This window comes from Vombatus ursinus, unplaced genomic scaffold, assembly GCF_900497805.2.
Source record: "Vombatus ursinus unplaced genomic scaffold, bare-nosed wombat genome assembly UNPS02000749.1, whole genome shotgun sequence".
Classification (NCBI taxonomy): Eukaryota; Metazoa; Chordata; class Mammalia; order Diprotodontia; family Vombatidae; genus Vombatus; species Vombatus ursinus.
Window position 1 is genome coordinate 4,920,790 of NW_020940527.1, and position 25,690 is coordinate 4,946,479.

Sequence of the window (25,690 nt, forward strand, 5' to 3'; positions counted from 1 at the left end):
TATGGTGCAGTTCAGCTACTCAGTGCTGATGGAGTCTCTTTGATTAGTGATAAGGACGTGATCTTGGAGAGATGGGCTGAACGCTTCTCAGCAGACTATCATCAGCCGATGTTGAAGGCACTGACCACATACTTGAGGTTGAAGTCAGTCCCTCTCTAGCTGAATTTTCAACTGAAGAAGAGGTTTTAAATACTATTAGGCTCCTCTCTTGTGACAAAGGGCCTAGTTCTACCTCTTTTACAGCTGAGATTTACAAGACAAGGGGTCCACTGCTCATGCAAAAGCTGACTGAAATTTTTTGGGTTATATGGCAAGAGGAGATTATCCCCAGGAGTTCAAGGATACCTACATTGTCCATCTTTGTAAAGGAAAAGGAAACAGGTTATCCTGTAACAGTTGTAGTAGGGTCTCTCTCTTAGTCATCGCTGTCAAGATTCTTGCCAGAGTCCGCTTTAGTGGGATGATCCTTCACCTAGAAGATGATCATCTACCTGAGAACTAGTGTGACTTCAGAAAGGGCCAAGGAATGGTCTATATGAGGTTTGCTGCCCAACAACTCCAGGAGAAAAGCCAGAAGCAGAATAGAGGTCTGTAGAGAATTTTCATCAATTTGATCAAAGCTTTTGATACAGTCAGTTGTGGGGAGTTGTGGAAGATCATGGCAAAATTTGATTGCCTGGAGAAGTTCATCAGTACTGTATGCCAATTCCATGACAGCATGATTCCATGGGTTCTGGTTAATGGACGATGCTTTTGTGCTTTCCAGGCGCTAATAGGGTGAATCTGGGCTGTGTGCTTGCTCCCATGCTTTTTAGCTGAAGTTTTCAATGGTGTTGTTGGATTCCTTATACAAGGACAGAAACGGCATCAAGGCATTCACCTCACTGATGTCAAATTATTTAACTCAAAAAGGCTACAAGCCTTTTGTGGAGGGAGAGTTGGCACTCGACTTTTAGTTCACAGATGATTATGCACTCCATACAGTGCTGAGGCTGTGTATGCAACAGAATATGGATCGCTTCTTTGCTGCTTGTGCTAATTTTGGCCTGACTGACACCAAGAAAACACAAGTTCTTCACAGCCGAAGGTTACAGCAAATGGAGAAATTTTTAATGCTGTGGATAAGTTCACTTACCTTGCCAGTATTCTTTCCAGGGATTTGTGCATAGATGATGAGGTTGATGCACGCATTGCTAGAGCTAGCTCATTGTTTGGGAGACTTTAAAGGAAAGTATGGAAGAGAAGAGATATTGGGCTGCCTACCATAGTTGAAGGTATTGTGCTGACCTCATTGTTGTATGCCTGTGACAGTATGCTGGACAGTATGCCAGCACCATGCCAAGAAACTGAATCACTTCCATTTGAATTTTCTTAGGAAGATTCTGAAGATCACCTAGCAAGATAAGGTACCAGACACTGAAGTCTTTTCTTGAGCTGAATTGCTAAGCATTCTAACTCTACTGTAGAGAGCATAACTCTGAAGGGCTGGCCATGGTGTTCCAATGCAAAATGTACATTTGCCTAAAAGACTATTTTACAGAGAATTTACACAAGGCAAGTGCTCACATGAAGGTCAGAAGAAGAGATACAAGGACACTCTCTAGGTCTCTCTGAAGAACTTTGGAGTTGATTGTAAGATTTGGGAGACACTGGCACAGGACCTCCCAGCATGGCATGCCCGCATCAAAGAAGGTGCTGTGCAAAGCAGGATTGGAGTAGTTCAAAAGAAACATGAGATGCGTAAATTTAGAGTCATATCCACTCAATGTTCATGTGGACTATTTGTGCCTGACCTGTGGGAGAGCCTTCCAAGCTCGTATTGGCCTCATCAGCCACAGTTGGATACCCTGTACCTTGACCTTGACATAGTAATGTCATCATGATCCTTTTTAAGTACAAAGGACAACAACCAATCTTTTCCCTTTCTCGGCTTAACTCCTTGAACAAAACCATCTGCACTGGGTACTTTCCCTTTCTCTTCTCTCATATTCTTCTAAATCCTCAGCAAGAAGATACTTTCTGGAACCTTCAATTTAAGGAAAGTGCCCTGGTTAGCCAAATTCATGTTCGCTCCTTCATTGTACTCTGGGCTTCTTTCTTTGGCATGAATCTGCCTAGAACCTTTCCACTTTATCTCCTTTCATGTCACTTTCCTCCATTATAATGTAAATTCCTTGAGGGTCCTGCCTATCTTTGTTTTAGCTTGTATATCTGTGTTTCCAGAGTTCAAGCATGGTGCCTGGCACATATTAAACACTTAATAAACTCTTGTTGACTTGACTTGAATCTAGCTTCTGGCATCATCACTCAACTGAAACTGCTTTCCTCAAAGTTGCCAGGGATTTCTTGACTGCCAAATTTAATATCCCTTTCTTAATCTTACTGTGTAAAATGAGGTGGTTGAATTAGATGCCCTCTAAGGTCCTTTGCAGCTCTACATCTATGATCCTATGGTCTTATTTCATCTTTGGCTTAAAAAATTACTTGCCACAGTCTTCCATACACACTCATATACTCTTAATGGGTGTTTGGCAAATTATATTGAATTTCGTTAACCAAAGTTAATCAGTGAAGGGAAAGTATGGATGCTATCATGGTTTAAGGAAAGTTGTTTTAATAAAGGAAAGGAGAAGGAGAGACTGGAGCTTCAGGAAGAAAGGTGATTGATAGAAAAAGCTTCTTCAGTCAGTAGCTGAGTAGACACAGACAAAGGGGTTGCCCCTTGCACGGAGATCAGTCTAAAAGTGTAAGAAGGCAAAAATAAAGAAAGCATTTCTGATTAGGATACAGTCTTAAGAGGGGATGTTTAGAAGAGATGTAAATTATTTAATTGGCCTGAAGGTTTTATTTCTGGTTTTGATTGCTAGATTTTCAAGACACCATTTTTGAAAATGGAGAAGTACCATGTGGGTGTGCCTCAGCGAGAGTTAGGCTAACAATTCCCTACTAAATAAAGTTCAGTCAATCAAATGTTCCTTCCCTTGTCAAATCCTCTTTAGAAATAAACCATCAGATTCAATTTAAAAATTTCACTCCCCGTTTGCATATTCAATGCTAAGGTGAAGAAAAAAAATCACAGAAAATGCAGTTTTAATTAAAAATGAAATCAAGATTAGAGACTTACTGTTAGATCTTTGCCAAAAAGCATTCATAAATTTAGCAAAGGCTCTCCTTGCCCAAACTGAGAGCTGATTAAATTTGTATGATATGCAAACAGGGTAGTTCTGAAAAGGACATAGATAGGACATAAAACAGAGCCAGAATGTATTTACTCAGCTAGTGTCAATTCATTATTTTAGGAAGAAAAGAATTACTAAAGTTTTGCTCAGAAAATTCAGCAAGGCAGAATCACTTACTAGTAAAAGGTGGCAGTAGATTGCAGTCCTGATTCTTGGCTCTGCTAGCTGTGTGACCCTGGGCAATTTACTTAACCCCTTAGTGCTTTTGACAACAACCTTCTAAGCCTGTAAATAGCACACAAGTAGTCTGAGGAGGGAGTTGGCCTATCAGGAATTCCACTCACCAATGAAATAACAGGTCTGAAACCAAAAAGATGGTGTTGAGGGTGTGGGGTGCATGAATCAATTCTAATATCTTACAATGAAGTTTTCCTAAAATGTTATCTCTAAGGTTCATTAAAAGAGGCTCTAAAAAATATTGTCTTGCTAAAATAACTTGCAAAATTATTTTATCTTCTGGAAAGCTATACATACCTTGAAAAATAGAAATTTCATGATTTCCCTCTTGAAGATGTACAAGAAATGTTGCTACCCCTAATCTTCCATTTTACAGATGAAAGGCTTGAAAGACGACTCTTTTGGTAATATCACTCACTCTCATTGGTCCAATTTTATCCCTTGGTATTTATATAAGTATTTCTCCTTCTCCGAAAGTAAGTTCTCTGTTGGTTAGCACCAATAGAGAATGTAACATTAATAAAATTAATTTTAGGATCATTATAGTCAGGAATACTTTTAACAAATAGAAGGGCCATTGCAGGATGGTTTCCCTAACAGTATTAAATGGATTAGAAAAATTCAAGACAATTCAAGGTTACTGATTTCCAGCAAATCCATTTATAAGTCAGTAGCCTGTTCTGTGGACTTGGTCATTATATTATTGATGAAGTTATGTCTCTTGGGTACGTTGTCATATATAGCTCAGTGTAGTAGAAAGAGCCCTAGACTTGGAGTTTGTAAAGACCTGAGTGCAGCACTTGTCTCTGAAACTTAGAAATTTTGTGACTTTGGATAAATCACTTAATCTTTCTGAGTGAGCCTCAATTTCCTCATCTCTAAAATGGAGATAATAACTCCTGTAGTACTTATCTCTTAGGTTGTTGAGAGGTACCAGGCCCTATACCAGGTGCTGGGTGTACAAAGTCAAGATGAAAGAACCTCTGCCCTTAAGAACTTTAAGTGCTAAATAAATGCCATTTACTTTTACTTATTGTTAGAGGATAGGGTAAGACAAAAGTGTTATTTTTGCTTTAGTTTCATGAGTTCTGTGGTATCCCCTTTAATATTTGCTTAATATTCATCTGTGAACTGTAAGACTAGGGATGATAAAATGGCCTGATTTTCATGAAGAGGGAAGATGTGTTCTCTATAGTATTTATTTCATAAACTGTGCTATAATGAACCCTAAAACACATGAAATTTGTTTTTTTAATGAATAATATATTGTTGGTGAATAGGCACCAAAAATAATGATTTTGGCAGATTTTACTATAAGAGTTTTGTCTGAATTTTGTTTAAACTGAAGAGTTTAAATTATTAAAATGATTACGATGAAAACATTAAGGCTAAATTAACACCTTTGTCATAGCTTACTCTCTAACAGTAATAGTAAATGACTGGCATTTATTTAGCTCTTTAAGGTTCCTGAGGGTAGGGACTGCCTTTCATCTTGTCTTTGTACACCCAGTACTTGGCATAGTGCCTGGCACCTTCTAATACTTCAAGTATTAGAAGTGTTATTACCTCTATTTTGCAGATGAGGAAATTGAGGCTCACTCAGAGAGATTAAGTGACTTACCCAATGGCACAAAGTATGCAACTTGCTGTGGAAAATTTTGAGAACTACTGCTTTTAACTATAATTGATGTACAGTGGAAAATTTAGGTGAAGTCGGATAGGCAGTGGAAAATGTAGGAATTGGCATTTGGGGTGAGATATTTTTGCGGGTTTTATGGATTTGGAAGTCAGCTGAATAAAAGTAACACTTGAATCCATGGGACTGGGTTATATTACCATGGGAGAGGGTATATGAAGAGGGAAGGGGACCTAGTATAGAGCCCTGGGGGGATGCCTATGATTGGGGCACAAGACAGACTGTGAACCTGGGAAGGATGCTGAGGAGCGGTCAGATAGGTAGGCGGAAAAGGGGAAAAATGCTGGATGATAGTTAGAGGCATAGACTGGGTAAAGGAAAGGTTTTTTAAGGATACAGGATGCATAAGTATATTTTTAGAAAGCAGGGATTGAGCCAGTTTATATAGAAAATTTGAAGATGAGAGAGAGAATGTTCAAGGGCTGGTAGCAAGAGGAGGTTAAGGCATTAGTTTTGGCAAGAGGAAGGGTCACTTTGTCCTGAGTCTTGAGTTAAGGAGAAAAGGATAGGTAAAGTGGTTTTGGGATGTGGAGGAGGGGAAATGAGGAAGCTTACAAAGGATAGTCTCAGACTCCTTTAGGTAGATGAGGTCATCTACTGAGAGACAGGGTGAAGATGGAGTAAGAGCTTGAGGGAATTTGGAATTACTATTGTGTAATAACTACTATGGGAAGTGTAAGGAATGATCAGAAATGAATAAAAGAATTAATGTAAAATGTAACTGATGTGCAGCCAGGAGTACCTAGTTGACATTTGTTTAACAGGGAAAGAAAAACTTCCTAAGAGTTAGGGCTGTTCAAAATTCACTGTTGCAGGGTGTGATAACTTTCCCATTACTGGAAGCCTTTATTTTTTTTGGGGGGGGGCAGATTTTTTTATTCATTTAAAACTTAAATGCAGAATGAGAAAAGAAGAAAAAAAGAACATTGCCATCCATGCACAGCAGAACATAAGAGAGAATTCAGTATAAAACAATAAATTTCCGTTTCAAGAAAACCTATATAATAAATACTACATTGTTTTCAAAGCTGCTCAGCTTTTCTTTGCTTCCTTGTAGGTTTTCTTTTGTTCTCAGCTGTCCACTTTTTACTTTGTTTTTTCTCCTCCCTCCTACCCCCAAAGAAGGCTACAATTAAATGTGGACATTTATACATATACATAGATATGTATAAACATACACATATATATTCATACACACACACACACACACAAGACCATACTATGCAAATTTCTACTTGTCATCTCTTTCTCTGAAGGTAAGTAGCATCTTCCTTCAGTGCTATTCCTTCATAAAGCCAAGTCTTTCTATGTTTTCTGAATCAACCAGCCTGTTATTTCCTACACCACAGCAGTATTCTAACACAATCACATCCTATCTGAGAGGTTGTCTATGAAAGTTTTCCCCCCAATTTTCTGCATTTCTTTTATTCTTGGCTAGCTTGGTTTTATTTATACAAGAAAATTTTATTTTAAAATAATCAAAATTATATATTTTACACTTCAAGAATGCTCTCACCTTATAATGTAGTTTAAGGTCTGATACTGCTGAATCTCCTTCCTTTATATCTTTTCCCTCTGGTTTCTTTGAAATTCCTGATGTTTTGTTCTTCCAAATGAACTTTGTTATTATTTTTTCTAACTCAGTAAGATAATATTTTGGTAATTTAATTGAGATGGCTTTAAATAAATAGATTAGTTATGTAAAATTGTCGTTTTTAAATTATGTTGGCTTTACCTACCCATGAACAATAAATATTACTCCAGTTATTTAGATCTGACTTTATTTGTATAAAAAGCATTTTATGTTTATGTTCCCATAGTTCCAGTATCTGTTTTAGCAGGCATATTCTCAGGTATTCTATACTGTTTAGTTATTTTAAGTGGTCTTAAAACAATATTGAATAGTATTGCTGATATATACTAGAAGTCTTTAAGTGAAGATTATACTTGTACTTGTAGGGGATTTTTCAGGGGGAATTGCTACTCAGATGTTTGTTGAATAGATCCCTTCTAATTCTGAGATTTTATGATATTAGCGTACCCTCAATTTGGATTGTGAAAGATTGTGTAAGATTGTCCTGCCTCAGTTTAAGAAGTCTAATGTATAAAAGTCTGAACTCATAATAAGTTATGAGGCAGTTATATAAAAAAAAAAGATTCTTATTTTACAAAAGAATTTATTGCAGCATTTCTTTAGAAAGTGTTCCCGAATTCAATCAAAATATTATTTTACTTATATATTTTCCTTAGAAATTGAATTCCAAAAAATAAAGTACATGTCTGCATTAATATATGTAGTAGCTGATAGCATTAGGAAAACATTAGTGCCTGTATAGGAAAGTAGTGTACAAATAGTAGAAAAAGTACTTGTTCTTGGAGTCAGGATCTGAGTTCAAATTCTGCTTCTCATTATTGTTATTACTTGTCCAGCCTTGGGCAAATCACTCAGCCTTCTGGATCTGTTAACTTACCTCTCCCCACCGTATCTGTGATACTGTTTGAAGAGAATTTGCTGTTATTTGAGGGGTGACACTTCCCATTGTTATTAAGATGTCTTTGGGAACAATAGACCAAATGTGCTATTTCTACACCACTGTATTATTACTAAGTAGTAGGGGTACAAAAACAAAGTCCAGTCATTTTCTTCTTTCAAAGAACTCATTCTATTTAACTGTACAAACTGAGCCAGCTTGAATACTGGGCCTGGAGTCAGGAAGACCTGAGTTCAAATGTAGCCTCAGATACTTGTTAGCTGTAAGACTCTGATCAAATCATTTAACTTCTGTCTGCTTCAGTTTCCTCACCTGTAACATGGGGATAATAACAGCATCTACCTCCCAGGGTTGTTGTGAGGATCAAATAAGATAATAATTGTAAAACACCTATCCCCAGTGCCTGGTACATAGTAAGTGTTTTTCAAATGCTAGCTGTAATTATTAAAGTGCTTAGCATAGTGCCTCACAAAAAGTAGGCACTTAATAAATGCTCCTCCCCCATCCCTTATAGATATAGGAAGGTTCAGCTTCAGGTTTGATGGAAAGGCCAGGTAGTTTTTAGGATATAGTGGCAAAGTAGCTTTCATGGATTAGTAACAGCAATAAAGTCTCATTGATTTTTCAGTGGAAAAGAATGCTGAATTTGAAGCCAGAGGAACTGGATTTGAATCCTGGCTCTGGCACTGACTACCAGTTTGACTGTGGAGCTTGATTACTGTGGTCCTCAGTTTCCTTGTCTGGAATATGGATGAGCTGACTGCCAAGCTCTTAAATCTGTGACCTACCAGCCCAAAATCTTGTAAAGATAGATGCTTTGTTGTAATTGTATCTTTTTGACATTGTTATTTAGATTTAATCATTGAATTGGAAGGACACTTAGGTTAAAATTTTGAAGAGACTCCCTTTTCCCATATAGTACTTTGTCTAGTTTTGGAAGACTACTCCAGTTCTTATCAAAAGGACTGACTTTGAAGTGAATTATTGACTGAATAAAAAGTTGTTAAATGTTTTGACTAACTCTATAGGGGCAGAATGTATGTGTGTGGGGATGTGCATGGACACATAGACGTGTATCACAGGAGTGGGGGGAGTTGTGGCAGAATAGAAAGAGAACCTTTCTTTACCTGGAAAAACAAATAGTGTAGAGTTGTATCTCTGTTTCTGCTATAAATCACATGTAAAAAAACAAATTGACCACAAATTTCTGCTGAAAGCTTTCCTTTTACAAATTCTTAAGTGACTTGGTCTTAAATACACTCTAAGAAAAAAATAAGCTTTTGAAAATTTTGTGTAGACTAAAGAAGAATATTTGTAGGAAGAGTATTTGAGTGCAGTGTATCTTACCAAAAGTGTGTATGTGGGCAGGGAGGGGTTATTTTTTTCCGAGGGGAAATAGCTTCAATTTGATAAATTCTTTGAATATTGTACAAATGTATTCTCAGACTTAATGTTTATTTAAAACATTACTGTTGAAGAGTACAGCTTCTCTTTGCCTTTTTCTAGCTCTGGTTATTCAGGAGAAAGAGGCTGTGCTTCTCATGATGGCAGCACCCTGATTCTCACTCCCAGGAAATGGATTTTGTCATCCCAACAAGAGTAGTGCTTAATAAACTCCCAAGGAGTTGACTTACTATTAATTTATAATGGGATTAGAATTTATATTCTCTCTGTTGAATTTGTAATCTACCTTTACAGTGATTTAATGCTCATTGCTACCATTTAGTAGATCGCTTTCTCAGTGACAGAATATTTGGGGAAATTATTGTGTATATATTCACACATATAAGTTATATATCATGTATGATATACATATACATTATTAAACATAAAATGGAATTTATTCATATAAATGTAATTATTAATAAGAAAATGTGCTTAGTGAGCATGAAATCGGAATAAACAAAATGGGATGGGCTTGAGGAAGGTTCATCTAGGCTGTGGGTAGATCCTGGAGAATTATCATTGATTCAGTCAGTCAATAAGGATTTATTAAGCACCTGCTATGTGCCAGGTACTATGATGAGCACTGGGGATACAAAGCAAGGCAAAAAACAATCCTGGATCTCGAGGAGGTCACGGTCCAAAGGGGGAGTCTGTGCGAACAGCTACGTACAAACAAGATAGACCCAAGAGGATGACTTGGAGATGATCACTAGAGGGAAGCCACTAGCAGGAAAGGCTTCTCAGAGAAGAGGGGGTGTTAGCTGGGACTTGAGGAAAGCCAGGAGGCAGAGAGGAGGAGGAGGAGGAGGAGGAGGAAGAGGAGGGAGAGTACTCCAGGTGTGGGGAGCAACAGCCAGAGAAGATGCCTGAAATTGAGAGATGAGTCTTAGTGCAGTTGTTTTTGTTTTTGTTTTGTTTTATTTTTTGGGGGGGAGGGGGAGAGAGGGAGGAGGAGGGGAAGGATGGAGAGGCAATGGGATTAAGTGACTTGCCCAGGGTCACACAGCTAGTAAGTGTCTGAGGCTGGATTTGAACTCAGGTCCTCCTGACTCCAGGGCCAGTGCTCACTCTACTGTGCTACCTAAGTGCCCCCAGATGAGTCTTTTGTGACAAATTGCAAGTAGGCCATTGTCACAGGATCACAGAGTACATGGAATGTGGATACCTATGTCTGTCATATAGATTTCCTCTTTTTCTTGAATAATGCTGGATAAACACTGAAAAAGTCTTACTCCTGTGTTCTTCCTCTTGGAGAATCTATCAGAGCAATGTGATTCTGGACAGTACATACGATAAGCAGGGTAGAGATTCCTTACCACACTTAACACCTTTTCTGAGTCAATGCCCTTGTTCTTCTTGCCTGAGTTTTGGAGACTGTTTAGTTCGATAGGTCAGAATTTGTCAGTTACTCAAAAAACAATTTCATCTCAATTTATATTGCAGATCACAATGTATTTTGCCCTCTGTATGCTTCAGAATGATCTCTCCCTGAGAGAGGGGAAGGGAGAGCTATGGAAACACCTTTAATCCTACCATCAAACCCATTATTCCTGCAAGTATTTTGGGGATGGGTTATTTCTGCATCTGGAAAAATTTTAATTTATGTTCGATTAAAAAAATACATTTAAGTGTTTGCTACACACTAGGTACATACAGAGTGCTAGACTTGGAGGTAGGAAGACCTCAAATTCTGTCTCAGACATTTACTAGCTCTGTGACCTGTCTACCTCAGTGTTCTGCTCTGTAAAATGAGAATAATAATATGCTATCAAGGGGCTTATAATCTGACTTGGGGATATATGCTATCTACATAGACTTATTTATTTGATAAATAGTAGAATGTGATAAAGGCAAAGAAATCATTTTCTTTAAGCTGGACCTTAAAGCAAAGGATTCAGCAGGTAGGGATTTTGAGGAAATGATCACAGTCATGGAGAACAGCCCGCTTGAGTGGATAGAAGCCAGTTAGGTCAGGAGAGGATGAGAGAATAACTAGCAGTCCAATTTGGATGGGATGCAAGAGTGTGAAGGGGAGTAATGAATGTCAAATTAAAGTTAGAAGGGTAGGTTGGAGCCTGGTTGGGAAGTGCCTGAAAAGCCAGGCTAGGAAGCTTTTATTTTATCCTAGAGGTGAAAGAGAGCCCTTGACATTTTAGCTGAGGACTGGGATGGTCAGATGTGTTCTAGGAAGATGTGAAGGAGGTGGGAGGTCAGAGGTAACCAAATATCAGTTAAGAGGCTGTCATAATAGTCTGGTTTAGAGGTAGTGAGAACATGAATTGAGATAGATGAAGAGAAATTATAGAGGTAAAATTGATAGACCTTGGCAAACAACAGGATGTGGGGGGGTGTGGATGACCCCAAAGTTTGCAACTGACTGGCTGAGTGAAGATGAAGAGGGAAAGCGGTTTAGGCATTGGGGAAAGTCAGTGAAAATGCACAGTTGAAAGACAGAGACTCCTGTATGAGAAGTAGCAAGGAGAGTAGTGACACTTGAGTGGAAGGGAATAAAGTATGAGAAGAGTAGGAAGGAAGGAAGAGGCTAGGTTGTGGTGGGATTTAAAAACCAAAACAACAAGTTTATAGTTGATCCTACAGGTAATATGGAACCATTGTAGCGCTCTGTGTGTGTGTGTGTGTGTGTGTGTGTGTGTGTTGGGGGTGACATGGTCAAAGGAATCACTTTAGGATCACTTTGGTAGCCGAGTGGGAGGGTAGACTAGAGTGAGGAGAGACTTGAGGCAGAGAAACCAAGCAGAAGACTGCTGCTATAGTTCGGGTGTAAAGTCATGAGGTACCACACCAGGGTGTTGCCAGTAGCAGAGGAGAGAAGGGGGATATATAGGAGAAGGTACAATAGAACCAACAGGACTTGGCCACTTGGCTATGGCGGGGTTTGTGAGGGACTAGGAGTATAGTGATACCCTCAGTAGCGATAGGGAAAACTGGAATAGGGAACGGTTGGGGAAGAGATAATGAGTTCAATTTTTAATATGTTGCGTTTCAGATGTCTAAGGAGCATCCATTTTGAGATGTCCAGGAGGCAATATGAGTTTTGGTGGGAATTTTGAAAGCGCTAATCAAGGGGGGAGAGGGGCATTAGGGTCAGGAAATAGCTCTTTTAGGAAGTGTCACTTGATCTGAGCTTCGAAGGAATCAAAGCATTTAAAGAGAGATGACATTCTAGGTATATGAGACAGCCTGTGCATAAGCACAAAGTAGGGGAACAGTGTGTAGGAAAGAAAGTTTGGTGTGCAGGGTGAGTGAGCGGGATTAATGCAAAAAACAAGGCTCGAGAGATAGTTTGGAATCAGATTATGAAGGGTTCCAAAGATGTTCTCTCCCATACTTTAGCTGCTCACTGGAATGGTCACACTTCATAACTAAACCACCTGTAGGAACCTTAACTTGGAAATTGTACTCTTTGACCACAACTGTCTATTTTCTGATCTCTCTTATTTTCAGTAAACCTGCTTTTCAACCTCATTATTTCACATCATTCTCCTTCATGAACTTTGCTTTTGAGCCAAAGTAGCCTGCTTGCTATACCCTGAAGTCAACATTTGAATCTCCTACCTCTGTGCTCTTTAATATATAGTAATATATTTGTATACATATTTAATGTATATGTATGTATATGTGTGTGTGTATATGTATATATACACATACACATACATATAGATAGTAGATAGATACCTTAGTAGATAGATACCTTTTGTGTTTTAACATCCCTTCCATTTCCAGACATCTTTTTTCTATTTAGAGAACCATCCCCTCATATCGAAGATTAAAAGAGATAAAGAGAAAGCAATTCAGTGAAATTAACCACACACCAGCTGTACCTGAGTGTGTACAATGTTCTAAAATAAGTCTCTCCCCTCTGCAAAGAAGGGGAAAAGGCATGGTTTCTTGTTTCTGTTTGGGGAAGCCAAGTTTAGTCATTATAATTGTATGGCTTTATTGTTCATTGTTGTAGTCATTGTGTATTTTCTTTTCCTGATTTTGTTTATTTTTCTTTGTATCATTTCATTTGTCTTGCTATGCTTCTATATATGTTTCATATTTGTATTACCCCCACCATCCTTAAAACAAAACAAAACATTTTAATGATTCCCTTTATCTTTATATTGGTCATTTCCCATCCTTTCCCTATGACAAAGAAAAACATTGGAGCAAAAATATCTTCTACCTAAGCCTTGTCTATACATATACACTGTTCTGTGCAGCTAGTTCCCTGCCTCTTTGTGGTGAGGGCATCACCATTCTAACAGTTCCTCAGGCTCACAACCCGGGAGTCATCCTGGACTCCTCCCTATCATCTCCCCCTCCCCAGGTCTTGCGATTTTTACCTTTGCAATATCTCCCAAATATACCTCCCTCTTTCCTCTGACACCGTCACCCCTCTAGTGCAGACCCTCATCATCTCATGCCTTGATTACTGCAATAGCCTGCTGGTGGGTCTGCCTGCTGCAAGTCTCTCTCCACTCCAGTTCATCTTCTATTCAGCCACCAAAGTGATTTCCTAAAGTGTGAGTCTTACCATGTCACTTATCTACTCAGTAAACTCAAGAGACTCCCTATCACTTTCAGGATCAAATACAAAATCCCCTGTTTGGCATTGAGTCCTTTATAACCTAGCCCCCTCCTTCCTGTCCAGTCTTCTGACACTTACTCTTCTATCCAGTGACACTGTCAGTGACAGGTCTCCTGGCTGGTACCCAAATAATGTATGCCATCTCTTGACATTTTCTCTGGCTGTTCTCCATGCGCGAAATGCTTTCCCTCCTCCACTCTGACTACTGACCTTCCTGGAGTCATTTTAAGTCCTAATTAAAATCCTGTCTTCTACCGGAAGCCTTCTCTAACTCCTCTTAATTCTAGTGCCTTCTCTTTTAATTACTTTATCCTGCTTGTTTGTACACAATTGTTTGACTTACTGTCTCCCCCTTTGATTGTGAGCTCCTTGAGGGCAGGGATTATCTTTTGCATCTTTTTGTATCTTCAGGGCTTTGCACAGTGCCTGGCACAGAGTAGACACTTAACAAATGTTTAATCGACTGACTGGTAAGAGAGAAATTGTTTCTGTATCTCTTCTCCATGCCCTTAATTAGCTTTTCCATTACTCAGAGTTCAATTTCCTTTTAGTGGTTTTTCATTGATGTTACCATAATAATTGTGCATTTGTTCTTTTGGTTCTCCTACCCATGCTAATGTTGTAAGAGAAAGTTACAAACAGAATTAATTTTGTTCTCTGTGAATTTATGGTGCTTACCAGAACCTTTAGGCCTTTGTCACTGCTGCTTAGTACTCCTCTTAACAAGTCACAAACAACTCTTACAAACCATCCTTTCGGTCCTCAAGACTCCAGTCTCATTATCCACCCTTTACATTTGCAGTCTCACACTTTATTAAGAAGACTAAGGCTTTCTGAATGGAGTTCCCTCAGTCTCCATCCCTTATTTCTTTCCTGTGTTCACAGAACTGCCTTCTACCTTTTATTAGAAAAGGCTAATCTTGCCTTTTATTTGATCTTCTTTCCTTCTGCATCCTGGAATCATCCTGCTTCCATCAGTCATCCTTTCACATGCATCTTTAATCTTTCTCTCTCCCCAAGCTTCTTCCCATCTTCCTACAAAAATGCTCAGGTCTCTCTGACCTTTAAAAGGCCTTCCTTTAACCTTCCTATCCTTTATCACCAGACTGAAGAAGCTAGCTTTACCCGATACCTCTATTTTCTACCACCCACTCTCTCCTCCTCCTTGTAAAATCCTTCCTGTTTTCTTAAGGTCCCTAAATCTACCCACAGTCAAATTGAAGTGCTCCTTTGTGAATTGGTCCATGTCCACAGCAATCTTCATGGTTGAAGCATTCTTCAGCTGTGCTGAAGACCTCTTCTTTTTGGATACTCTTTCCTTCCTAAGTGTCAGAAATAGCCCAGACTCCTTTTTCCTCTTAACTCTGTGCTTCTTCTCTGTATCCTTTGTTATCCTTGCCTCTTTCCCCTCTTCAGCTTCTCACAGTGAATAGTTAACAAATGCCTTCATTTCTCTCTTCATCATCTCTCTTACACCTGGCCTCTCCTCTCAGTGAGCCACGGCTGGCTCATTACTATTTGCTTGGATTATTGCCATAGCCTCCTAGATAGTCTTGCTGCCTTCCCTCTCTCCCTTCTCCCACTTAGCTTTCATACCTCTGCCAGATGAATATTTTACAGGCAGAAATCTGGTTGGGTCACTCCTCTCCTCAAAAATCTTCAGTGGCCCCTCATTGCCTTTGCAATAAAGTTGAGATTCCTTTACCTAGCATTCAAGGTTCCCTTTCATCTGGCTCCACTGTGCCCTTCCAGTCCTTATTTCACGTAGGCCTTCTCCACATACTCTAGGCTCCAGCCAAGGTGTACTAGAAGTATCCCCTATAATTTGTTCAGGAAGTACCCTGTAGCTTGCATGGCTTCTTTTTTCTTTATTTGTTGACTTTTAAACCTTCTTTTGAGGCCCAGTCCAATGCTCCCTCCTTCATGAAGGAAATCTTCCTTAATTTCCTTCACTCCAGCCATCATCCCCTCCTCCCCACCAAGATCTTTGGACTCTTCCCCTGAACTCTACCGATTGAAGCTTGGAATCAGGCTTCCCATGCTACTTCCTGGTCTCCAACTTTAAATGTTCCCCTTCCCTCCAGCTCCCCTCTCTTTATTGCCCCTCCTCCAATTCCCATCTTTCAATTCCCACCTGTGATTCTGTGATTCCAGTGGAAGCTCCATGAGGGGAGAGACTATATTGCTTACTTGTATTTGTATTCCCAATGCTTGGCACAGTGCCAGGCATATTTATGGTAAATGTTTAACAAATGCTTTATCCATCTAGCTAATCATCCCATTAGATAACAACTTCTCCCCTCATCTAGCAGTTTGTTTTGCATCCCTCTAATGCACTGTCAAGAGGCAGCTGGTTGGCTCAGTGGATGAGGTGCTGGGCCTGGAGTCAGGAAGACCTAAGTTCAGGTCTGGCCTCAGATGCTTACTAGCTGTGTGACATTGGACAAGTCACTTAACCTGTTTGCCTTAATTCACTGGAGATGGAAATGGCAAATCACTTCAGCATCTTTGCCAAGGAAACCTCATGGGCAGTATGGTCCATGGAATCAAGAGTCGGATATGACTGAACAACAGTGTACTGTCAAGTATTTTAAAAATTATAATTTGGTATATGTCAGATACTTGTAGAATGTAAACTCCTTGAAGGCAGAGGTCATCTGATGAATTTTTGTTCTACCCCAAACAGCTATTGCTTAGTGTTTATTCAATTGAAATAAAATATCAGATAGAAGTTCAGATGGGAGATTGAGGCTAGATAATTAATTAACCAACAGGTATTTCTAAAACTCCTACTATGTGCCAATATTAGAATACCAAAACCATCAGAGTGATGGTATTATCAAGAGAGTGAATGTGAGTGAAAAGGGGGAAATAGAGTCTTAGTAGGTGCCTGCACTTAGTGAGCTAGTAGAAACATTGTCTTTAAGAAATGCTTATTGAATGAATGAATGAATGAATGAATAAATAAATAAGGATAGTTGAATCCAACAAAAAAAAGAGAGAAGTGATCATAGCAGCCAAATTATAAGAAGATATCATGAAAGAGGGGGGATAAGTGAAGGGATCATAGTCTAATCTTTTCATCTTATATTTATTAATTTTTTTTTAAGGCAATAAGTCACTTGCCCAGGGTCACACAATTAGTAGGTGTCTAGGGTTTGGTCTGAGGTTGGATTTGAACTCAGGCCCTCCTGACTTCAGGGCCGGTGCTCTATCCACTGCCACCTAGCTGCTCCCATCTTTTTATTTTATAACTGAGGAAAAACAGTCCCATAGAAGCCCAAAGTCACACATGTAGTGACAAAGGCAGGATTTGAACACTGGTCTTCAGATTCCAAATCCAGTGCTTTCTTCTCCGCAAAGTCAGAGGATGAGATCTGAGAAAAGGTCACTGGTTCTGTTCTCTAAGATCATTGTTTAATGTTGAGGGAATAGTTTCAGCAGAGTAGCCACAATTTAGAGGTTTGAGAAATATGGATAGGGAGAAAAATGGAAGGAAGACGATTGCTTTTTTTAGAAGTTAAGCAGTGACTGGAAGGAGATAAAATCATAGCTGGAGAAGGTGACAGGGTCAAGGGAAAATTTTCTGAGAGTAACATTTTTCTGACTTTATTTCCAGATTCCAGCAGTATACCCTAGTTGGGCCTTGTAGCCTTTTATATGCTGTGACTCTTCAGGCCTATAATTAACTCTTAAAATATCTTAAATCACCATAGGGAATGTTGCAACATGTGCAATATCAGCCAAAATACTTCCTCCATTTTTCTTGGGGTCAACTTTGTTAGTCTTTTGGTAAGTGAAATAATATTTTCTATAGACTGACTTTTTTTTTTAATCAAAGCTGATCATATTAAAAATTAACACTTTAAAACTGGTTCCCAAAGATTATTAGTCAATAAATTTTTAATTATGTGGATCCTATTTTAATATCACTCAGACTTCAGATGGAAGCTTAATTGAATTACTTGGCTTCTCTGCTTTAAATTTTTGTGTCTTAGTTCAGAGAAACAGCTGGCTTACTCTGTTTGAGGACATTGTGGTCAAGCTTATACCATGCATGGCAAGTCTAGCTCAGTGGATTTCCACCCCTTGCCCATGACTTCATTCTAGGTAGATATTTTCTGCAAGAAAGGTAAATAACTATGCCCAAAGCAGCATTTTCTGAGGAAATTTGGAACATTGGAATGCTTTAAATGGTTAACAATGAACAATGGCATTGTACAAACAGTCTAATAGGGCTCTAACCTCACAGCTATTTGCAGTTTGTGAGACATAAGTATCGAGTCACAGTTCCTTGGTAGTCTAGGAGTAGCTTTTATGGAAATTAAAAGGAAATTTAGATGTTCTCATTTTAGGTGTTAAACATTTCCTTCAGGTTTCTTCCTCATGCCTAGAGTTCTCTCCTCAGTTCTTTCCACCTCTGAAGGGGATTGGCTTTCCGAATTCTCACTCTTCTAACCCCTACCCTGGTTGTTAGCTCTTCCCCTGGAAAATTACATTGTACTTTATCTGCATTTTGCATTTTGCATTACCTGTGTACACATGGTTCTCCCTAACCTCCATTGAATATAAACTTATAGAGGGCTGGGAATGATCGATTGTCTAATTTTTTTGTCCTTCCCTCCCTTAGGGTCAGGCACGTGGCAGATGCTTGGGAAATGGTTGTTTGATTGAATAGGTAAAGTGACTTGAATTGAATAGTCAGTCAATACCCGAGGGCAGGCGTCAGATGGTGCAGTGAATAGTGCCGGACCACTTGAGGTCAAGTCCTGCCTCTGACCCTAACTGGCGGTGTGACCTATGACAAGTCACTTAACCTCAATAAAACAGGGAACTTGGCCTCTGCACGTTTTCTGAATGTTTGTTAGCACAAGTACGCCTAACACACAGCCGAGTACACAGTAGCGTGTAATAAAGCATTGTCGCTTGACTGATGGGGAAGATTCGAGGTGTCAGGATGTTCTAAGTGGGGTCAGTGCCCAGCGCCGAAGGCATCTCCTTCAGCTGCCTACTGACTTTCTGAGCTGTTTCCCCCCCATGCTCTTTCTGAGAGCCCCCGCCCCTGGCTTGGAGGACCCTCTGGACGTAGGCTCCGTGTCTCCACCCCTCCCGGGTCCTGCCGGAGTGAGGTGCGCGTGCAGGTGTAGGGCGAAACCACGTGACTGCGAAGCTGATGCCCAGTGGGGCGGCCATCTTTGAGGCGGGCACACACCTCAGGCGGTCCACCCTAGGGGCTGCGAGAGGTTGAGGGGGAGGAGGGCAAACTCTTGCCAGCTTCCAAGATGGCCACCGCGCGTGCTAGCCACCGGCTCGCCCGCGGGCAAGAGCACAAGGTTGGCTCGGCTGCGAGCCCGGGCTCGCCGTCTCCTGGAGCTGGGTAGTTGCCCTAGTCCAGGGGTGGGGAACCTGCGGCCTCGAGGCCACGTGTGGCCCTCCAGGTCCTCAAGTGCGGCCTTTTGCCCGAATCCAAACTTCACGGAACAAATCCCCTGTTAAAAGGATTTGTTCTGCAGAACTTGGACTCAGTCAAAAGGCCGCACCCGAGGACCTAGAAGGCCACACGTGGTCTCGAGGCCGCAGGTTCCCCACCCCTGCCAGTCCCTCTCCCCACTTCCCCTCCCTGACAACCACAGGACCGCCCCCTGCGGCCGCAGCCAATCAGCGCGCGGGGCCGGGCTCGGCGGGGGCTGCCCGGGCGGCAGGCGGGCGCGAGCGTGTGTGAGCGCCAGTCTGTGTGTGAGCGTGTGTGTGTGCGCGTCGGGTTGGGGACAAACGGCCGGCCGAGAGTGCCTGAGGACGCGGCAGCGCGGGCAGGAGACGGGGAGCAGCGGGCCGGCCGCGGCGGGGCGCTGCGGCGCTGGGGGCGCAGGGGCGGCCATGCAGTCCATAAGGTAGGTCGCTGGGTCGTCGGGCAGCCTGCGGGGGGCGCCTCTCGCAGGAGGGCGACCCCGATCGCGCCCCCCCACCCACGCCCGGCCTGGGGCAGTCGCTGGGGGCGCCGGGGCCACGAGCCCACGTGGATGGGCTCGGGGACAAACTTCGCGAGGGGCGTCAGTACGTCTGTCTGTCTGCCCTGTCCGGCCGAAGTTGGTCGTTCGAGGCGGTCCCCCTGCCCTTGGGCTGGGACCTAGTGCCCCTGGCGTGTCCGTCCTCACTCGTCGCATCCTCTTTTTAGCGGGGCGTCCAGGAGCCAAGAGCCAGGGAGCGGGGAGAGATGGTCGGGATGGAGGGGGCATGTTGGGAGGCCGCCCCCGCTCTCGCCGGCATAGCCAAATTCAGACCCTTGATTTCTCCCCTGCCACTCACAGAAGTCAGGGGAGGATGGGGCTGGAAGCAATCTAGTCCATCCGTCTCATTCTACAGAGAAGAGAAACTGAGGCTCAGATAAGTTATGCAACTTGTCCAACGTGATAGAGCCTGGACTCGAACCCAGGTCTTCTCACTCCGGCAACGGTGCCCTTGCCACTGGTGCTGTTCGTGAGTGGATGTCTGTTAGTCTCTCTCTGGAAGACAGATGCTGGAAGGAACAGATCAGCCTTCCTCCCTTTCCCCTCTTCATATGATTGCTTCTACAGAGAGCAAAATAGAAGCATTGAGAAGATGGTTATGAACTTAGCGTACGTTTACATAATGGGGACGTATAAGGCTTGTCTCCTATGGTTCAAAATATGTTACTCCAAGCTGGGGTTGACTCCTGCTGCCTCTAACAGTAGGTGAGTTTCCCTCCCACTCCCAGCCCACTTCTAGTCACAGTAGCTGTGAATTCAGCTATTTATGGGGGAGAGAGGAGAGCTGGGAATAAATAGAGGTAATTTAGGCTAAGGTGGTGATCTCTTGCCAGTTAGCCAGTAGGACAAGGTTCAATTTATAGGTGGTTAGAGGTTAAAAGTTAGTTCTTAAAGAGGGAATTCAGTTCAACTAGAGTTCTGTACCTTTGGTATACCATGCCTGAGTATTTGTACGTGATCGGAGGTGGAGGGGTGGGGGTGTGGGCATAGAATCTTATGTGTTCTAGTCACAGAGCCACCTGTCCTTGTATAAACAGGTTGAAGGCCTTTTCTGTTTAAGAATCTGATAGAATGCTTTCTGTGTAGGTGGTTGCTGTTTTCTAAAGGCTTATTTAAAAGTTGAGAACTACCCTGTTTTGACTTGTAACTTTAAACAAACATTTAAGCATTTACTGCATCTAAAGCACTGTACTGTCACATTGAGGATATAAAGACAAAAATTAAACATCCCCGGCCCCCACGGATACAACATGTGCACAGAGTAGTAAATAGAAAGTACTTACAAAGTGATTTTTGGGAGGAGGGCACCAACAAGTGGGAAGATCAGGAATGACTTTGAATAGGAGACAGCACCTGAGCTGAGAGGATTCTAAGGAGCCAGATGTTAAGGGGCAAGACATTCCAATTTTGGGGGACACTTTGTGTAAATACACAGAGGTAGCAGGTGCTGAAGATCGCAAGTAAGCCAGTTTGGCTGGACTTGATCTCATGAAGGAGTATATTGTGAAGTAAATCTGTCAAGTTAGGCTCTAGCTAGATTGTAAAGTGCTTTAAATATCAAATAGAGGAGTTGTTTTGTTGTGTTGTTATTATTTTATGGGATAGAGTTAGGACCCTGGGCAAATCACTTAACCTTTCTGAACCTCAGTTTCCTCATTTATAAAATGAGGGGGTTAGTTCAGAAGACCTTATGGACCCTTCTAGTTCTAAAGCTACGATCCTATGTGTTTTGATTTTTATCTTAGGGGCAGTAGGGAGCCACTGAAGCGTGTAGGGAAATGACATGGTTGGTTAATATTTCAGAATATTAATTTGCCATCTGTGTGGAGAATGTATTGTCGAGCTAAAGAAGAGGAAGCAGGAAGAACAGTTGGACTGCTGTTCAGGCATCAGGTGATGAGGATATGGCCATGAATTTGGTGTGGTGGCCGAGGGGATAGAAAGGAAAGTACTAGACCAGCCAAGTAAATGGTAGAGATAGCCTGGAAACAATCCACAAGACTTGAAGACCTGAATGGGGAGAGAGCAGGAAATCAGGGTCACTCCAGAGCAGTGATCCTGGGTGACTGGCGGGGAAGTAGAACCCTTTACAGAAATGGGAAAGTTAGGAGGAGGGCTAGTTTTAGGGGGAATTTAGGGACATGTTGAGAAACAGCCCACCCTTGAGGAGCTTACATTCTATTTATTACGAAAGCTTCGATGTCCAAAGTTTTTATTCTTCCAATTTTAGGTGTTTCATTTTTATATGTGATTACCCTGTGATAGTCTGAATTTTAGCTTGGAAAGGGTGTGCAGATCATTTAATCATAAATTTTAAGCTGGATGGGACCCTCAAAGGTCCTCTTGTTCAACCTCCTCATCTTGCAGGTGAAGAAACTGAAGCTAAGGCATAGAGGTAAAGGAGAGCTGAGATTTGAGCTTGAGCCCCTGACTCTAAATCCAGCACTGCTTACTCCGTGTAATCTTCACTTCTTGCCGTGGCATTGGAAGAGCTCATTTTGTGAAGTCTCCAAAGATATTCAAAAGACAGTCTTTTCCATAATCATTTAAAGTCTAGTTCTACAGCAGATCCACTGGTGGCTTCTTAACCTTCCTTCCTGGTATGGGAAGCATGAACTCCCATTAAGCTAATTGGCATATGAAAAGTGTAATTATGGGCTGCACTTAAATTTTATAAACCATATTTGGGGAAAGATTAGTCTATATTCAGATGAACACAGCATAATAAATATATGCCCCCTCTGTCCCACCCCCCTCACCCTCCTCTTTTCCAATCCTCCAGAGTACCTGTTGCTTGGGAAGGAAGGGTAAAGATGAGAAATTTCTAATGACTGAGCAAGCATTCTTTGATAATTGTTTTAGGAATTGTATCTTGATCATGTCATGAAATGTCACATTTCACAGTAAGGATTGAATTTTAGAGCATTTTCTTACATGTGAGAAGCACATTTTTTTTCTAGAGCATTTTTTTACTTTAAAAAAGACCAATTTAGCATTGTTTAAAAAACGTCAGTGATTTGCAACAACAGTAATATGTATATTCCTTGTATATAGTGAATACCAACTGTGTAGATGGGAGAGGTGGAGCTCTTTTTTTTTTTTTTTAAAGACCTTTCCTTGGTTTTTCAATTTGAGGCAGCATTGTATCAGCAGAAGGATCACTTGGTGGGATTTTAGTCCATATTCTGCCATTTCTAGGTTTTTTTTTTTAAAAAGCCTTTTATTTTTAGGCAATTGGGGTTAAGTGACTTGTCCAGGGTCACACAGCTAGTAAGTGTCAAGTGTTTGGCCTGAGGCCGAATTTGAACTCAGGTCCTCCTGACTTCAGGGCCAGTGCTCTATCCACTGTGCCACCTAGCTGCCCCCATTTCTAGTTTTATTTTATAGGCAAATCTCTTAAACCCTCTGAACCTCAGTTTTCTTATCTGTAAAATGGGAATAATAATTCTCTTTACTATCTCATAGTATTTTGTGCAGATGAAATACAGTCAAATACAGATGTTATATTATGCAGGTTTGATGTGTCCTTTTCCCTTACTGTTTGAAAGAATTGTGGTTCAGTGCAAATATCTAAGCATTGTAGAGAAAGATGTATAAATAGAAATAATAGAATCATAGACAGAACTTTGGAGCTGGAAAATTAGAGATCATTTATTCATGTTATATATAGTTGTACATATTACTTCCTCTCCAATAGAATGTATCTTTGAGGGCAGAGATGGTTTCATTTTGTCTTTGAATTTTCCACCACCTAGCACAGTATCTAGCACAAGGGTGGGGAGCCTTCAGCCTTGAGGCCACATGTGGCCCTCTAGGTCTTCAAGTGCAGCCCTTTTACTGAATCCAAACTTCACAGAACAAATCCCCTTGATAAAAGGATTTGTTCTGTAGAATTTGGGCTCTATCAAAAGGCTTCGCCCAAGGACCTAGAATGCCATGTGTGGACTTGAGGTTCCCCACCCTTGGTTAATGCATGATTGTTGGATTAATGGTTGTAGTTCAGTTCACGTTCTTCCCCTCTCCTCACTTCTCTGCAGTAGTGGTCACTTAATCTTTTTGATTGTGTATTCTTGTCAATGGGGTAGGTAGGTAGCACAGTGGATAGAATGCTGGGCCTGGAGTCAGGAAGATCTGAGTTCAAATTTTGCCTCAGACTGGCTGTGTGGTTCTGGGCAAGTCACTTACCCCTGTTTGCCTGAAGTTTTTTCATCTGTTAGATGAGCTGAAGAAGGAAATGGCAAACCACTTCAGTATCTTTGTCAAGAAAATCCCAAAAAGGGGTCACGAGGAGTCAGACACAACTGAAAATGACTAAACAATAAATGATGATGATAAAGTCCTTGTCAATAAAAATTTTTGAGTGAGCACCCCAATATGTGTATGCTTAAAAATAAAAATTTAAAAAAAGGATGAGATAGAGGTGAACTAATATTTGATGTTAGAGACATTTGGGAACCTCTGCAGTTTAATGAGTAGGGGAGTGACATGAGCTTTAGGAAAATCTTTTTGGCAACTGGGTGGAGGATGGATTAGAGGAGGGAGAAACTTGAGGTAGAAAGACTAATTAGTTTAATAGTCTAGTCAGTAGATGATGAAAGCCTGAATTGGATTGATGTCTGTGTGATTAGAGAGGAGACAGATTGAGAGGTGCTGTGAAAGTTGAAATACCCGAGTTTAGCCACTGATGGGATGTGTGGAGTAAGGGACAAGTTGGGCATCTAACCAAAATAGGAGCCTGGATGGTGGTGCCATCAAAGGCACCACCATCGACAGCAATAGGTAAATTCAGAAGAGGAGTGAGTGGGCTTGGGGGAGGAAAATGTAGTGAATTAGTAGTGAAATTAATGTAGTGAATTAGTAGGAAAATGTAGTGAATTGTAGATTACAACCCATCCAGGCCTGCTCATCCTGGGTGACTTAACTGTGCTCACAGAAAGTGAGCAGGTGTAGACTCCTTCCATCTCCTGGACCAGAGCAAAAGAAACAGCTAAGGGACATTGAGCCTGCTGAAAATTGTCTGTTGCAGCCACACTGAGGTCTGAAGTGGGGGGTTGGGAAGGGGTGGAGAATTTTCTGAGGTAGAGAGGATTTTCCTGAGGGCATGAAATTGAGAGTTTGCACTGCTGGTGAAGGTGGCCAAGTTGGCTAGTGTTGGTTTGATAATGGGTGAAGGGGGTGATGTGGTTGTGTTGGAGCCACTAAGGGGGTGGGTTTTGACCCCTCTTCCCGCATACCAATTGGTTGATCAGCTCTGGGAGTCATGCCATGATTCCCTAATGTGGGGACTTCTACTTTATGGAGAAAGCAAGTTGATGCCTGCACACAAGTAGGAGGCCACATTGACCGTATCTGATGTTCTTGACAACATTCTTGACTTCTCCCCTTATTTTGAATTTCCAAATGCTTGTCATAGTATCATAGATTTACAACTTTAGAGGTTATCTAGTTCAGCCCCCTTGTTTTACAAATCAGGTTGGGGAAGCACAGTCTAAGTGACTGGTTTAAGGACACTTGGGTAGTAACTAGTAGATAGGGGATTGAACCAAATCTGACTAAACGCAACATTCTTTCCACTGTGGCAACACTCTCTATTTAAAAAAAAAATTCTCTCTCACTTAAAATGGATTTAACTTAAAATTTTTAATTTTTGTTATTGTGTGTGTGTGTGTGTGTATTCTACTTCATCTGATAGTTACTAGAGGAAAGTCTAAAATCACAAATTAAAATTAATTGGCCTTCAAGAATCACTGTTTCATCCCCTGTTCTTAAGGTATATCATATCTCATCAGTGTCTTTAGGAATCCTAGCAAACAGCTGTTTACGGAATTGATGCTGTTGTTATCGTTTGGCAGGGCAAAGTCAGACAATGAGAGAAACATCTGTGCACAAAAGGACTCTGAATATTCCTTTGTTACCCTAACTCCGTTTTGTAGTCTAGTGTGGCTTTATGTTAGGAAGGGCTATGGAAATTGGAAATATTTCCTTTGATCAGGTGTGGCCCTGGTGCTTCATTTAGTTATGTGTTAGGGCAGGGCCAA

The 25,690-nt window shown here is 41.1% G+C and overlaps 1 protein-coding gene across 2 annotated transcripts in view; it reads left to right on the top strand.

Moving 5' to 3' along the window:
• Window positions 1–25,690, top strand: part of ADK (adenosine kinase) — a 609,732-nt gene that overhangs the window by 43,090 nt on the left and 540,952 nt on the right. The window contains exon 1 of one of the 2 annotated variants that reach the window (XM_027858823.1): window positions 19,486–19,535. The exons of the other annotated variant lie outside the window; for it this stretch is intronic. Coding sequence (XP_027714624.1) covers window positions 19,522–19,535 — 14 coding nt within the window. The 5' untranslated portion in view covers window positions 19,486–19,521. Of the gene's footprint in view, window positions 1–19,485; window positions 19,536–25,690 lie in introns of those variants that run through there. 2 annotated transcript variants of the gene reach the window in all.